Here is a 15943-nt window from a genome sequence, read left to right on the forward strand (position 1 = left end):
GTCCCAGGTGAGGAGTGGGGCACGCTCGTGTAGGGGCTCAGGCATGAGGACTGGGCCGTGAGCTCCACACCCTGATGGGGGTAGTCCCAGGTGATGGTGGGGCACGCTCGTGTAGGGGCTCAGGCACGAGGTCTGGGCCGTGAGCTCCACACCCTGATGGGGGTAGTCCCAGGTGATGGTGGGGCACGTTCGTGCAGGGGCTCCGGGATGTGTGTTTCCCTCCACTGGCTGGGACTGATGGCAGAGCATGCCCAGGCCCCTAGCCAGCTGGAAGGAACAGTCAGGAGCCAGAGGACAGGGCATGAGAGGCTCTGGAGTCCTGGTCAGAGTGAGTCTCCTTCATGTCAGTGAAAGCTGTAGCTTCCCAATGTGTTGTTTCTTTTTACTTTCAAAAGAACACTGGTGAGTGGCTGCCTAACTCCTGTGCCCTTTTGGATCCCAGAATACATAACTAAGCAGGGGGCCACCCCTCACCCTGACAGGGCGGTTGGCTACATAGCCCTTTCTGGCCCTAACAAATCAGTGATAAGGTTTGCTCTTCACTGGTCACTGGCTCAATGTGCGAACATGAGCCTAAACATTTCTTTTTTTTTGAGACAGAGTCTCACTTTGTCACCCTTGGTAGAGTGCCGTGGCATCTTAGCTCACAATAACCTCAAACTCTTGGGCTTAAGAGAATCTCTTGCCTTAGCCTCCTAAGTAGCTGGGACTACAGGTGCCTGGCAATGTTTAGAGACAAGGTCTCGCTTTGGCACAGGCTGGTCTCGAACTGGTAAGCTCAGGCAATCCACCTGCCTCAGCCTCCCAGAGTGCTGGGATTATAGGCATGAGCCACTGCACTCAGCACCCTAAACATTTCTGAAGATGACTTCTCACCAAGAGTCGTATCAGATATGACAGTGCCAGGCTACCTTGATCTGTAAGGCTGACTTTGTGCACAAGATTGCCTCAATTTATCCATTCTTTTTTCTCGTATTTATTCCATATTAACCCCTGAGTCCCTCCCCACTTCAAATATGCAGATTCTTAAGCCAAAAAAAAAAAAATCGCTTTTTTGTTCGGGTTCCACTATCTTTTACCTTTCTAAAATAATCACTAAGAGAAAGAAAAAGCAGTTTTTCAGTTATTTGAATGATATCACCTCTTTCAGACTTTTGCTAATTTGCATGCTTTGGCTTACTTGACTTAGTAATGTCTCAAATTACAAGTATTTCTCATTAGCAATATACACATAACTGTCCCTCAAGCAAAGGTTCACGTACCTCCCAAACATGTCGCAGTGCAAGGGGTAAACCCTGCATACTCCCAGTCGTAAGTCATCTCACCGTCCTCGTGGAGAGGACTGTCCAGCTCTTGGGAGCCCGGGCTCTCATCACACACTTCCAGGAGGCAGGGCCGCTCCGTGGGCAGCGTGGGGCCTTCACACTCTTCCTCAGGCAGCTCGGTCTCCGTCTGCGTGAACGTGAGGAGCACGCGGCACTTCACCTCTCGGACCTGAATACCTGGCCCACACGTGGTGCTGCACGCTGACCAGGGTTCTGGAATGAACCTGGGGAAAAACAGGGAGCCACCAGAGGAGGACAATGATGGTCATTAGATAGAGGCCCACAAAAAGGAGGAGCAGCAAGCATTCAGTGAAGGCAAAACAACCAGCTTGCCATACTTTTGTTGATGGTCACCTAAGTGGTTAACAAACTTTCAAATCTTATTAGCAACAGAAAGAATTCTTCACTAAGGAGAGACTCCTCTTTTGCATGCACTTTACAAACCAAATTTTGTGCTGGGACCTTTGCAAAACATCATTACAAAGATTTCCTTTAGGATTTAGTAATGAATAGACCTTCATGTAGAGATAATTTCTAATCTGATTTCTTTTATAATATGAAGATTTTCACCAACATTTATTCAGTAAATCTTTATTAAGCTTATCTTTTGTAACAGGCAGAGTAGTAATAAACTGTCTCAATAATTAGGAGCTATTGTAGGATAACTTAAATGCTTTTTACAGACTAGTTGAAGCTTTAATATTCTTATATGTTTAACATATAAATACAGTAAAGTTATCAATCTCCTGAAAACATAAACAGTATTGACAGGCTGGCTGAACAAAACATTTATTTATTACCTTGAGTTATTATCCACTAAATCAAAAGTCATCAAGCTATGGCCTACAGGTCAAATCTGGCCTTCCTGTTTTGGGATAGCCCATCACCTAGAATAATTTTTACATTTTTAAACTATTGGGGGGGATACTTTTGATATGTGAAAATTACATAAAATTCAAATTTGAGTGTTGATAATTGAAGGTTCACTGGGACCTGGCCATGTGCATGGTGGATGCTTCTCATCCACGGCAGTTTTCTTGCCACATGGCAGAGCTGAGTGTTTGTGAGGAGGTTGTTGGCCTGCAAAGGCTGACTCCTGGACTAAATTAAAAACACACAATCAGTACAGAGAGATATATTTAAGCCAGGTTTTGATCAGGTTCCACTATCCTTTACCTTTCTAAAATAATCTGAAGCCACACTTTGTATCATAAAATACTGACAAAGTATTCAGTGGCAGAATAGGTTTTGAAAACTTTGGGTTTAATAATTTTCAACAACTTTATTCACTATAAATTTTTCCAATGACACATGCATACTATAAACACTTAAGATAGGACCATTATGCACATCATTTAATAAAGTTAGATGAATACAGACACCATGGAATAATGTTCTACTAAATAACTTAAGAAAATACTGCTGAGATGTTTGTTTAAGATGCAATCCCAAAGCTGAATGCTCAAAACCTCTGAAAGACAGAGTTGTAAGGTTCCCACAGAGGCATCCACCCTTCTTTCTCCAGGGAACCTTTCATTACAGTTATCTACAATAGTCTATCCCCAACAGGCAGAATGAAGTACCACTGCCATAGATGAGTTCCACAAAGAAATAGCAATAAATGTAAGACTTCTTGGGATCATGCTGAAAATTGTTAGCAGGGAACTCTACTCTCTAATCAAGAAGACCTGCTCCACTCCCCAGGATGGAGTAATACTTGATATTTACTCTTTTCTTTCCTTGACACTCTCATGGCAGAACTGGAAAGGAGACATTCCACATAATGAATACTACACAGTCACTTAAAAGGAGGTGGGCCCATATGAATTGAAAAGAAATAGCCCTCTCTTAAAGAAATAAATATTGGAAAAATTAATACACTGTGATCTCTTTTGTTTAAACACTAAAGTGCATAGAGGGGTGTGTGTGTATAGTTTATATTACATACTCTGTGTGTGTATAGTTTGTTATGCACTGTGTGTATATGTATAGTTTATATTATATACTGTGTGTATAGTTGATGCTATTTACTGTGCGTGTGTATAGTTTATGATATGTACTGTGTGTGTTTGTATATATAGCATATATATCTATCTATGCTGGTTTGTGTATAATTTCTATTTTCTGGAAACAATTGCAAGTGTCAGGAACTGAAGTCCTTTACACCTTCAAAAGGTTTAAATTTTCTACCCATGTTCATATACTCTACCTCATGGTCACCAATTTTTCTCTCTGTTTTTCCTTAGTAATGCAGACTTAAAAATTGGGAAGTAGATATCTTCATTGAAATTGGACTTCTGTGCCTTGGTGACTGAGAGTCCTGAGAGGAGATGAGATGAGTGGGAAAGTTCACCTCAACTCCCAAACAGGGCAAATAATGGTTAGACTCAATGTTTTCCTAGGTTTCCTGTATGTTTCAAGTTGGTTTAAAATGATGCTTTTAAAAGTCCTCTTAAAAAAGTAGATGTCAGAGCTGTGCAAACTAAGCATGAATGCTTTAGGGGTCAAAAAACGATCCATAACAACTAAAAAAAAATGCCTAATTTTCTTCTATGTACTATTTTTTATTAATAAAAGTTGTTATAGTGTTCACACAATCCTGAAACCTGCTCCTTATACCTGGTAATTTGTATTAATAAAAAAAGAAAGGCATACATTTGAAAAGCCAAGTCTGGACAAAACATAACCAGAGGAACAGGATATGTTTCCTGCATCTTTGTACAATGGAGGATCTTAGAAAGAGTTATCAGGGTGCAACTGTGAGAGCTTACAGATAAGACGGTGAAACAACAGAATGGGGTGGAAGACTGAGGGGCCGAGGAAACAAAGCTGAAACACAACACCTTTATCACAGATCTCACATGTAATTCAGAACCAGGGAGAAAACAGGAAAAACATGGCTGAAGACTAAATCAATCACCCAGAGGCAAGACCGGGCAATGAGTAAGGTGCTGATAGAGAAGCTATTAAAGCAATGAGGGGGACAAGGAGGCCCTCTGGAGTGATGGAAGGTTCTGTACCTCGAGTAGGGCTGGGGGGTGATGGGTATACGGGTCTGTCAAAGCTCATCCATGGTGAACCGGAAACAGGCACAGTAAACTATACCTCTATAAAACAGAGTTTTAAAAATGCAATTTTGGGGAGGAGGAATTATGGGAAGATGGCTGATCAGAAGCAGCTTTTACCAGAAGCTCGTGATGAAAAGGAGAGACAATGGGCTGAAGAGGACAAAAGCCGAATGTGAGGAGCTCTGCACTGAGAGGACTGTGTGAGGTCCACATCACTCAGGCTGAATCAAGCAGCAGAAACAAGAAAGCAGAAAAGAACAACAGTGCAGTGGTGGCACACTGCAACAGTAAGCAGTGGAGAGAACCTCTCAATTCAACTAAAAAAGTGCAATTAACATATTAAAAGAGACAGCTCAGCCCCTGTAACTCAATGAGTAGGGTGCCAGCCACATACACCGAAGCTGGCAGGTTTGAGCCCAGCCTGGGCCTGCTAAACAATAAACAATGATGACACCTGCAACCAAAAAATAGCCGGGCATTATGGTGGGTGCCTGTAGTCCCAGCTACTTGGGAGGCTAAGGCAGGAGAATCTCTTAAGCCCAGGAGTTTGAGGATGCTGTGAGCAGTGACACCATGGGTGACATAGTGAGACTCTATCTCAAAAATATATGTATATATTAAAAAAGAGAAAAAGAGGAAGAAGCTAAAAATACTCAAGAGGAGGAATCAGCTGAAGAACTCTGGCAACATGAAAAATCAGAGCAGAGCAACACCTCCTGGGGACATTAAAGAAAATACAACAGAGAATCCCATCCACAGAGAAATCACTGAAATGGCAGAAATAGAATTTAGAATATGGATGGCAAATAAGATAATTAGACTGGAGAAAAAGATGGAAACAGAGGACCAAAAAATAGTTCAGAAGTTGTCTCAAGAAATTAATGAATTCAAAGACAAAGTCACCAATGATATAGACACTGATGAGCAAGGATCATCAGAGCTGAAGGAATTGCAAAAGGTATCTGGGGAGCTTCAAAATGCAGCAGAGTTCCTCAGAAATAGAGTTGAGTAGTGTGAAGAAGATCTCAGATAAAGAAGAAAAGACTTTTGAACTATTTCAAGCATCCAAAGAGGCAGAAAAATGGAGAAAAGAACAGCATATTCCCTGAGGGAGTTATGGGATAATTCCAAGAAATCAAACATCTGAATCACAGGGATTCCTGAAGGAGAAGAGGATGATCCCAAAGGCACAAATTCTCTGCTCCAAGACATTATGGTGGAGAATTTCCTTAAGTATTTCATGAGATACAGAAATTCAGAGAGTAGATAGTTTCAGAACCCCAACACGACTCAATCCAAACAAAACATCTCCTAGACACACTGTAATTAATTTTGCCAAAGTTAACATGAAGGAGAAACTTCTGCAAGCAGCCCAGCATAAGAAAAGTATTACTTACAGAGGGAAACGTATAAGGATGACTGCAGATCTTTCAGCTGAAACTTTCCAAGCCATAAAAGGATGGTCATTGACCTTCAACCTTCTTAAGCAAAACAATTTCCAGCACAGGATCCTATACCCTGCTAAACTGAGTTTCATTTGTGATGGAAAAATCAAATACTTCACTGACATCCACATGCTGAGGAAATTTGCCATGACTCGACCAGCTCTACAAGAAATACTCGGACACATTCTTCATAACAAGCAACAGGAGGGCACACTACCAAATAAACCTACCCAGAAATTAAGGAACAAAGCCTACCTTCCACAGTGGTGGGACTTATGAAAATTAAGGTCTGGAATTACGAAAAACAAGATGACCAAAACTCTGCCACATCTATCAATTCCCTCAATTAATGTGAGAGCTCAAGAGTTTGAGGTTGCTGTGAGCTCTGACACCATAGCACTCTACTGAAGGTGACAAAGTGAGACCCTGTCTCAAAAAAACAACAAAAAACAAAAACAACCCCCAGCAAAATGCATAGAATAACCATGATTTACTATTAAATATCTTTGCTCTAAATACCAGAGTTTAATAACAAAAATCAGGAGGTTTGAGAAAATAGTTTGGGGATAAAGAACACTATGCCAATTTAATAATTTTAAACATAAAAAAGTAAAGAGAAATGGCATCATTCTTGATGTTTATGACAAAAATTATATAGAATTAAATATGTTAAAAATAAGATGATAACACATAAATCTCCTGTATTGTACAAAACAAATCAAGATCACATAGAAAAACATCAGAATCAATAAGGAAATACTTAAAACGGAGACCAGAACTACCAGTGATGATAACTATAATGGATTAAATTCTCTTATCAAAAATATAGAGACTTTCATCTATATCTTTGAAACTTATAGAAGATACAAATATAACAAAATGACTTCAGAAATGTAAAAAATATAAGGAAAAGTACAAATGAAAATAAAGTAGAAGGATGAAAAGGCAGGTGTAACTATTAGGAAATAATGAACAGAACAGACAAAAGTACCGTTGTTTGACGATGACATAATAATTATGAAAAACAGTAAAATTAACTGAAAATGTTTGCAAAACATAAGATAGTTCAGTAAAGTCGTCTACAGCTAAATACATGTGTATATAGAGATATAGGTAGATACATATATCCTAAAATTACCAGTTTCCCCAGAATTCTGCTAACAGCATTAGCTGCCCGGTACTAACTACAATAAGGATATTATGTGTATTGTTTAATATAATTTGCACACCAATCCTATGAATAAGTATCATTATTCTGCTAATTTTACAGATGAGAAAAACTAAGGCTTTAAAAGTGCAAAAAAAATTGCCTATGTTTTGTGAGGTTGTAAATTAAAATTTTATTTAGAATGTGCGGGGTTGATGTAACTGCAAATACCGGGAGATGCTAACCCCAAAGATCTGAATAAACGAGAAAACACCTTGTGACCCTGAATGGGATGACTCAGAATTATAAAGATGTTTGTTGTCCCTCAATTAATTGAGAAAAAATGTAGTTCTTATCCAACCTTCTGAAGCAAAAACAATTTTTGGTAGGGGAGTTGAAAACAAATAGGATACTTCTAAAATTTTACAGAGGGTTAGATGAGAACAGACAAGAACGTTTTTAAAAGGATTAACAATCCTATTTATACAATGATGGCATTTTAAAACTGAAGTGGATAGTTTAGATAATTCAATAGACAATGTTAAGGCAATTGGTTAATTATTTGAAAAATATTAAGTTACACTGATATTAGGTATCACACGTCAGAGTAAATTCCCCACAGATCAAGGTTAGATATAAAATGTGAAACCATAACAAATACTACAAAACAGCATTTTTAAGGAAAAAAAGGAATTTCCTGATATTGATAAAGGTGTTGGAAAGAAGGCAAGTGGGGGTACCATGCTGGTAGGGACACCAGTACTGACTTTTCTGAAAATTAAACAGTGGAAATTAAAGGCCTTCAATGTACCCATCTTCTGTTCCACTCCACAAATATATCCTAAAGACAACTAGAGAAATGAATTTGAGGTCTTCTGCAGTTTTATTTATCATAGTCAATAGTTAGAAAAACAAACTGCTGATGACCAGAGGGATCTTTCTAAAATGTAATTGCCATTGTGTCAGTTTCCCTGGTTAAAATCCCCACTGCCTTCAGATAGAGTCCAAACTCCTTAATGAACCACGGCAGACCCCACTTCTTGTTTCTCAGATGCGTCCTTGCTGCTGCTACCACCTCCCCATCCCCCAGACTCCTCCCTCACCCCCCCAAACCCCAGACCCCTCTCCACACTCTGACCACCCCAACCACCTGCCTGGCCCACATGGGCAGTGAGCCTGCACACAAGCCTCTATCCTGAAACTTGACTTGCTGTTCCTCTGACACCTTAGCACATTTTAGGGTCTCAGTTCTCACACCATCTCTCCCAGGAAGGTGTCCCTGCCCCTAATGACACATTACGATACACTGCTATCTTACAATGCCATGCAATACCATAATTTTGTCACTTGCTTCTCTGCTTACTCCATTAGACCAACCCAAGGACAGTGAGACTTCAGTTTGGTCACCTGATGTGAAATGTCAACTCTGTTATCACACACCATAGAATCACCAGCCTCCACTTAATACAACTGCTCTGAATTGCTGAGACGTACTATCTGAATCTTTCTCTGCCTTGGTTTTCTCAGCCCCAAGAAGAGAGTAACACTAACTCAAAGGACTGATGAGAATTAAGTGAATGAATCCACGTAGAACTCTCAGAACAGAGCCTGGCACAAAAGTTGTTGTTACTGCAGTTGTTAGAGAAGCAGACTCCTGAAATAAAATCTAATTCGATTTTAGCAAACACGATTTCCTCAACTGGAGAAATTAAAATAGCAGTGAAGAAAACATACAGGGTGTTCTAAGTCTGTCCTATTTCCTTAGTTTTCATATATGAAAGACGGGAGAGAGGGCAACAAGTTTGCTGAAGTGCTGAGAATCCCACAGAAACGAATGATGAGGCTCCAGGGAGAAACTTTTAAAACAAGGATGATGAACTGTATCAGTTGTCAACGCATTCCACCGCTGAAAGCTAAGAAGGCCACTGCTGTAGTTTCCTTGGCTTAGCTTTATAAGCTGTAAGTTTTATTTTCCTAATTTAAAAAAAGGAAAAAAGGAAACAAAGCCTTTTGAACATCCACTCCCTATGTAAATTCAGAGCTCGGCCATGGTAAACCACAGAGACAGAAATATTTATCTTCTGCAGGCTGGCTTGGCAGGCGTCATTGGGGGATCTGAACTACAGCTACATTCATCTTCTCAGTCATCCTCAACAAGTGTCCCCAGACCACGAAAGGCGGCAGCAATAAAAGGCTGGACTAAAGCTAAGATACGTTGTGGTTTCATTTGGAAATCGAGGGAATAAACAGTTAGAAGTGGTGGCAGCAAACTATAAACTTCACACTAGACAGCCAAGACCAGGCCAGAAACTGCCAGGCAGTGTGAATTATACAGGAAAACTGCACAGAGACCACAGGGGGAGAGATGGCGGAGGGTGGGAGGGGCAGCCCCTTAGGCCAGGGAACAGGTGCTACCAGCTCAGTCTTCCATGCTGGGGGGAAAAGGCAGCGTCACTGGGGAGTAAAGAACATCTTAGCTTTGCTCTGTGATAAGAGGGGGAAGAAAGCCCCAGTAAAAGCCGAGTGGGGCTGACAGAAAGTGAGCCAGAGAATGACTATGGGGCCAGAACCACTGTAGTTTCTACGATTACACCTTTTTCTAATTCAGTCAAATGAGTAGTGTTTTCTGACCTTGAAAGTGCCCTTAGTAGGGTGACCAGACGTCCTGCTTTTGGCGGGACAGTCCTGCTTTTTCACAATTTGTCCTGTGTCCCGCGGTGTTTTTAAAAAGTCCCGATTTTTGGAAAGAATGTACGAACGGGCGGGAGAACAGGAAAGGAATATACGGCTTTCGGCTGCCATGTGGCTATTTCGCCAGAATATGAGTTTTATATTATTTTTGTTAATTTTATAATGTTAAACTGTAATAATTAAAAATAATTGTTGAGAAGTGATTATTGAGAACTGCTTATCAAAGTTTGCATTGTCGTCAGGCCCCGCCTTGCCCTGTACCCTGCCCCACCCCCACCCCACCTGACCCCGCCCCAGCCCTGCCCCCCAGTCATGTTGTCCCGCTTTACAAATGTTAAAATCTGGTCACCCTAGCTCTTAGGGAGTATCTGATCCAGTGATTACTAAAGTTGGATGCCACCCCCCACCCCAAAGTCACCTGGGGTGCTTGTTAAGAGTGCTGGTGAGGGCAGCGGAGCAGGGGGTGGAGCAGGGAGGAGGGCGGTAAGGAGGAATCCCTGCTGAATGGGCACAGAGCTTACGCTGGGGATGCTGAAAACATTTTGGAGATGGGTGGTAACCATGGTTGCAGAACATCGTTAGTGTATGAATGTCACATAGCTGTACACTTTAAAACGGTGAAAATGTTAAGTTTTATATTATGCTTTTCTTACCACAATAAAAAAGAAATAGTTGGCAGTGGCAAAAGGACAAAATGCTGGTGATGGCACCTTGCCCAGAAATCACCACTTCTTAAAATGCACTGGTGATTCTGGTAGAAGTGATCTGATGACTAGACTAGACTTTTTTTTTTTCTTCTCTTTATTTTTTTGAGACGGAGTCTCACTCTGTGCCCCGGGTAGAGTGCTGTGGCATCATAGCTCACAGCAACCTTAAACTTTTGGTCTTGATCAATCCTCTTGCTTCAGCCTCCCAAGTAGCAGAGACCACAGGCACCAGCAACAATGTCAGGCTTATTTTTCTAATTTTAGTAGAGGTGGGGTCTCACTCTTGCTCAGGCTGATTCTGAACTCCTGAGCTTGGGCAATCCACCCACCTCAGCCTCGAAAAGTGCTAGGATTATAGGTGTGAGCTACTATGCCCAGCCAAGTACTAGACTTTAAAAATGGCACTTTGATTACTAAGAAATGACTCCTTTTTCGGAGATCTGAAGTATCTATGGGAGGAATGGTATACTGTCTATGTTTGCTTCAAAACTGATCAGGGGTAAAGACAGTGTTGGTAGTTTATTTTTAATTGTTTTAAAATTAAATTAATTTATTTATTGTATTGACCCAGAATTAATTATAACTTGGTTTATAAGTTTTTACAACTTTTTTAAAATTTTAGATTAATATGAGGGTACAGATGATTTGGTTACATTGTTTGCATTTTTTAAGGTAGAATCCAAGTGGTAGTTGTGCCCCTCACCCAAGAGGTGTGCCCTGTGCCCCTGCACTGTGCCTCTTAGGTGAGAGCACACCAGTGTCAGCCTTGTTGATGAAACAAGGGCAGATCTGAGTTGGTAACTATTGATGCTGGGAGTTGAACACATAGGGATTCTTTACTGTTTTCTCCTTTTTGAAATAGGTTTAAAAGTTTTTGATTAAAACAAGTAAAAAAAAAAATACCCACTTGGGGGCCATGTCCAACCTCGAGTGAAATGTGAGGGCTGGGGTGGAGATAAGTGGCGACTCGCTGTAGGCAAGGAACAGGTCAGTGTGGCTGCAAAAGCCCATTCAAGGCAAGGACAGGAAGTGGCCAGACATGAGGCTGAAGGCCAGGAACGTGATGTCCTGCAGCATCCAAATGGCCTCACTAATTTTGGGGGGTGATGGGAAAACATCTGGATGTTCTGAACATTGAAAAGGAAGAATCTGCTCTGCACCTTAGACTCTGCTGGTGGCTGTGGGGAGGGTACATCTGAGGCAAGTAAGTGAGAAAGCTGTTGCAGGTGTCTGGTAAGTGATTGCAGCACCTGGACAGGGATGGCAGTCAGGATGGAGGGAAGGCGCTGGAACCAAGGAAGATTTTAGTAAATACACTTGGCACAGTTCAATGGTTACTTGCACATAGGGAAGAATGAAAAAGAGGCAAGAACAACTTTCGGCTTTCCGCTTGGTGACCTGGACCAACAGCAGTCCCACCGCCTGAGAGGATGTGCAGGAGGGTTAGCAAGTGCCATGTAACTGTGTTTTGAGAACACAACATCCTGGTAGGACTCAACATTCCAGACTGAAAACTCGGTGATTTTCCTTGCATGACACCTCCATGCTTCCTCTCCAGATCCTTCCTCTGTAGGCGACCAGGGCTGAGGGAGAAGATTCTAGTAGCATTTAGCCTAATTCCTTCCTTCTATAGTCTAAAATCCTGATTATGGTGTAATATTTTTAAGGTTAATTAACTTGTCTAAAATCCTGATAATGTTTTTAATATTTGAGAAGAAACACAACAAAAACACCCACACCTACTCTTTTCCACCAGCTCAACTAGCAGTCTTTGCTCCATTTTTAGTAGTCAAATGCCCAATGCCCCTTTTCCATCTTATCTGGAAATTCATTTCTTAAGTCTCCACCATGTTTCATTTTCTGCCCTTTGAATGATACTACACCACAATGAACTGAAAAAGATTTCCTCGTCAACCAAACCAGCCTTTTCTCAGTCCTTACAGTTCTTGCTTGGCCTTCTGCGAGATGTGACTCCTGCTGGCTGTGCACCTCCTCAAACCCTCTTGGGCTCTGAGCTCTCCTGGGTCTCACGCTGTTGTAACCCAGCCCTCTTTCCCCTGCCCACTCCTGTTCCCCAGCCCTCACCTGTTCCCTCCACCATCACCCTCACCTGTTCCCCCTCCCCAGCCCATTTTCCTCCTCCTCCCTCCTCCCCCCATGGTGGCCGAGAACATGCTTCTCAGCCACGTTGCCAGGCCCCCTCCTTCCCCTAGGGTTGCCAAGAACAAGCTTTAGGTACAAGGAAAAAAAGTCCCAAGTTTCACAAAACCCCCAAGTTCTCAGTAGATGAACAATGGTGGAAAACTCACTGAGACTTGATTAATTACTGTTGTATAACCATAACCATTGTGATATGAAATGTATCCATTGTCAACTGAAACTGTATTAATTATTGTTCCATTGCTGTATCTATGACTACCTGAATTGTAACCCCCCTTAACCAGCCACGTTTCACTTCTGTAATATGCTTACACAAAGCCTATAAAAGGTAACTCACACTCTCACTGGGTGCTGACTGTCTCTTGGAGCAGCAGCCCCTGAAGCAGGTAAAATAAATTACCAATTTAATTAACCTAAGTGGGGGTCCGAGTCTATTTCTCCAGGTCCCCTAAGTTATTTCAACGCCTTCCTCTCATCACCTCTTTACTCCTTCACCATCTGCCTCTTCTGCTTCTCCTTTCTCTAATCTCTGAGCTTCTGGCATGAGCCCAGCACTCTTCTCTTTCTACTCAGTCTCTCTGGGGCAGCAGTTCTCAATCTGTGGGTCGCGACGCCTTTGGGCTGTATTAAAGGGTTGCAGCATTAGGAAGGTTGAGAGCCACTGCTCTGGGGTCATTCACTCTGATAGCATCTATAGTTTCTTCTGGGCCATGCCCAGCCCTGACCGCAGTCCACGTGGAAAACCTGCACATTCCCCAAGCTGAGGTGCTGCTTCTGTTGGCCCCACCACAAGAGGCATGGCGCCTTCTCAAAGAGAAGGGGCTCGCTACTGGGCTGGACTACAGTACAAGGGAGATTGATAGATGAATGTGTGCTCTGAAGGGCGGGATGAGGTGGGTGAAGAATCTGAAAACAACAGCACCTGGAAACTGCTGCAAAGGCTGAGGATGATGAACTTGGGAGAGAAAGCTCTTGGAAATCCATGACAGCTTTCTTCAAATTTGAGAAAACTTGTCACATAGAATAGGGAGAGGGCTCAGATGTGTTTTTCTTCTCTTACAGAGAACAGAAATTAGGAGGTAAATTTTGTCTCCATGGGAGAAAAGTTCGTTCAGATAACTCAGGCTGTTCAACCCCAGAACGGGCTCTTGGTGCAGAGAGCTCCACCCACTGTGGAGGTGTTTCAGAAGAAACGCCTGCTCTGAAAGGGAAGCTGGCCAGACTGGGGCTGAGACCCATCTCCTCTAAAGTCCCATGCATCGCTGCCTTGCACACAGCCTGTCAGCAGCGCAGACCTAATGTGTCCAACAGGGAGTCCACCGCTCTGCTAGCAGCTGAGTATGGCACTGGTGCCGATGAGTTTACCAGCTCCCAGACTAGAAATCTCAGAGCTCCTTGCTCTTTGGGTCCCTATATCTCTGCCTCCTGGACACTGCTTTAATTTGCTCTTGATTCTTAATTTCCACTGACACCTTTATAATCCAGACCTATCCAATCATATGTGGACAGCAGTCACTGGATTTTTGAGTTGGAATAAATCCTGGACAGATGAAGCCCAATCTGTCCTTTTTCTCAGTAAGGTGAAAACTAAAGACTTAAAATTTAAAGACTAATTAAAAATTAAAAGTTGAGTAGTTGTGAGGTGTTGCCTAAGCTCCAGCACTCAAGGTACCCTGTTCTTTGCTTTCCCACAACACAGCAGCCCAGGACTGCTCCTTATCATCAGTCAGGCCACCAATACATCTCACGGCTGTGACTGCATCATGGAGGGACTGGTTATTTGTATAATATTGGGGTGATCCTTAGTCAACTCTCATGGATTCATCTAGAAATAATCCCCAATCTCCATGTGTAACAGACCACTGGGTCTGCTTTTTGTTAAATAATGCTGCTCTTTTTGGTGCTTCTCACAGACACTGCCAAAGTAGGACTGCAGAATTGTGAAATAAAGAAAAATTCTGGCCAGTTCAAGCTCTCTAGAGTCTGCAAATCCAGGTCATTTGGATACTAACTGTATCACTGTACCGCAATGAGTACAAAAATTACATAGATCACATTAACTGGCGTATGCTGATTATTCCCAGAAAGGCCCTGGACTCACGTTGGTTCTTCCGTTGCTATTCTGGTCTCTTCTAGTTCTTGCGCTTGTTTTAGCCAAGGTGATTTAGCTTCCACCGGACTTTTTTCTAAGAGAAAGGAATATAAAAAATAAGCTTAATTACTATTAATCATCAAGAAGCCAGTTACAAAAATATCTAGTGAAGATCTCATCAATAAACACATCATGTTTTGTAAATACAAGTTGAATCCTTCAGCACAGTACATTAGGTGGCTTCTGGAATGAATAAAAGTTTTCTGTCATATTTTAAAAAATGAACACATTATCAGAATTCCATAACCTAAACGATCCCATGAGAAGCTGAGTATGTTCTGAAAGTTAACATCAAAATGCCTTTCTGTTGTTTTCACAGTAAAGCTCTTACTTCAACCATATCAGCTTGCTTTCTTTTGCCAAAAATTTTTGCCCACTGAATACAAAAATTACTAAAGAAAAGCAAATAGCACAGAGGTTAAGAAAGTTAGGAGGATGAGTGAGTTTGTGTTAGTTACTCAAACCTTGACTGTTGTTGTGGTTATTGAGGGGCAATTACCAATTACAGCCGGCTCACATGGAGGAGCAAACAGGCACCCCATTCTGTCCCTTGAATTCTCCTTAGACAGAAACCACCTAGTTGTGAAAGGAAATAATTTTGGCCTGCTTGAGGAAATTACAGATCCTAAGAGAGCAGCTCCTAAAGTAGCATCAAGTGCAGAGGGAAGGAGGGAAGACCTTGCTGATGGAGTTATGTACTAAGTGCTCACACGCCTGTCTGTCAAGGCAGTGCGTGATTTTTCTGCAAGATAGACACAAATGCATATTTGTTGAATGGTTCATTATGAGACCATTTGTATGAGTAATGAACTGAGAAATAACAAAGGAGGATTTTACCATCCTCTCTAAAGTACCAAAAAAGAGTCCTTCTTACTAGTAGGTGGGAATCGTATTTTTCCATTTCAGGAAGAAAGGTACTTGTCATGACAATTGGTAAACCCTTACTAAAGTGCACACAAATAATTACTCATAGAGAGGTGCATATATTAGATAGATGATGCCAAGTCCTCCACCCTTTTCTGCTAATTCATGAGGAGCAAATGGAACTGTAGGAGAAAATGTATTAATAAGTGCCTCTATAGATCTAGACTGGGAACTGGAAGTCTTCCTTCATTCCATAAAAATGACATAGCTTTTCCCTCAAGAAAGTTACCCTCCTAGCACTTTGGGAAGTCAAGGCGTGTGGATCATCTGTGTTCAGGAGTTCAAGACTGGCCTAAGCAAGAGCAAGAGCTTGTCTCTAAAAAA

At 41.8% G+C, this 15943-nt stretch overlaps 1 protein-coding gene across 1 annotated transcript in view; it reads right to left on the reverse strand.

Annotated features, from left to right (window-relative positions):
* The window catches only part of ADAMTSL3 (ADAMTS like 3), a 391341-nt gene that overhangs the window by 121649 nt on the left and 253749 nt on the right, over positions 1-15943 (reverse strand). The window contains exons 15-16 of the mRNA XM_012801847.2: positions 14645-14729; positions 1263-1549 (exon numbers count right to left, since the gene is read on the reverse strand). Of these exons, the coding sequence (XP_012657301.1) occupies positions 1263-1549; positions 14645-14729 (372 nt within the window). The remainder of the gene's footprint in view (positions 1-1262; positions 1550-14644; positions 14730-15943) is intronic.

This window comes from Otolemur garnettii, unplaced genomic scaffold (assembly GCF_000181295.1).
Source record: "Otolemur garnettii isolate 467f Iridium unplaced genomic scaffold, OtoGar3 scaffold00011, whole genome shotgun sequence".
In the NCBI taxonomy this organism is placed as follows: Eukaryota; Metazoa; Chordata; class Mammalia; order Primates; family Galagidae; genus Otolemur; species Otolemur garnettii.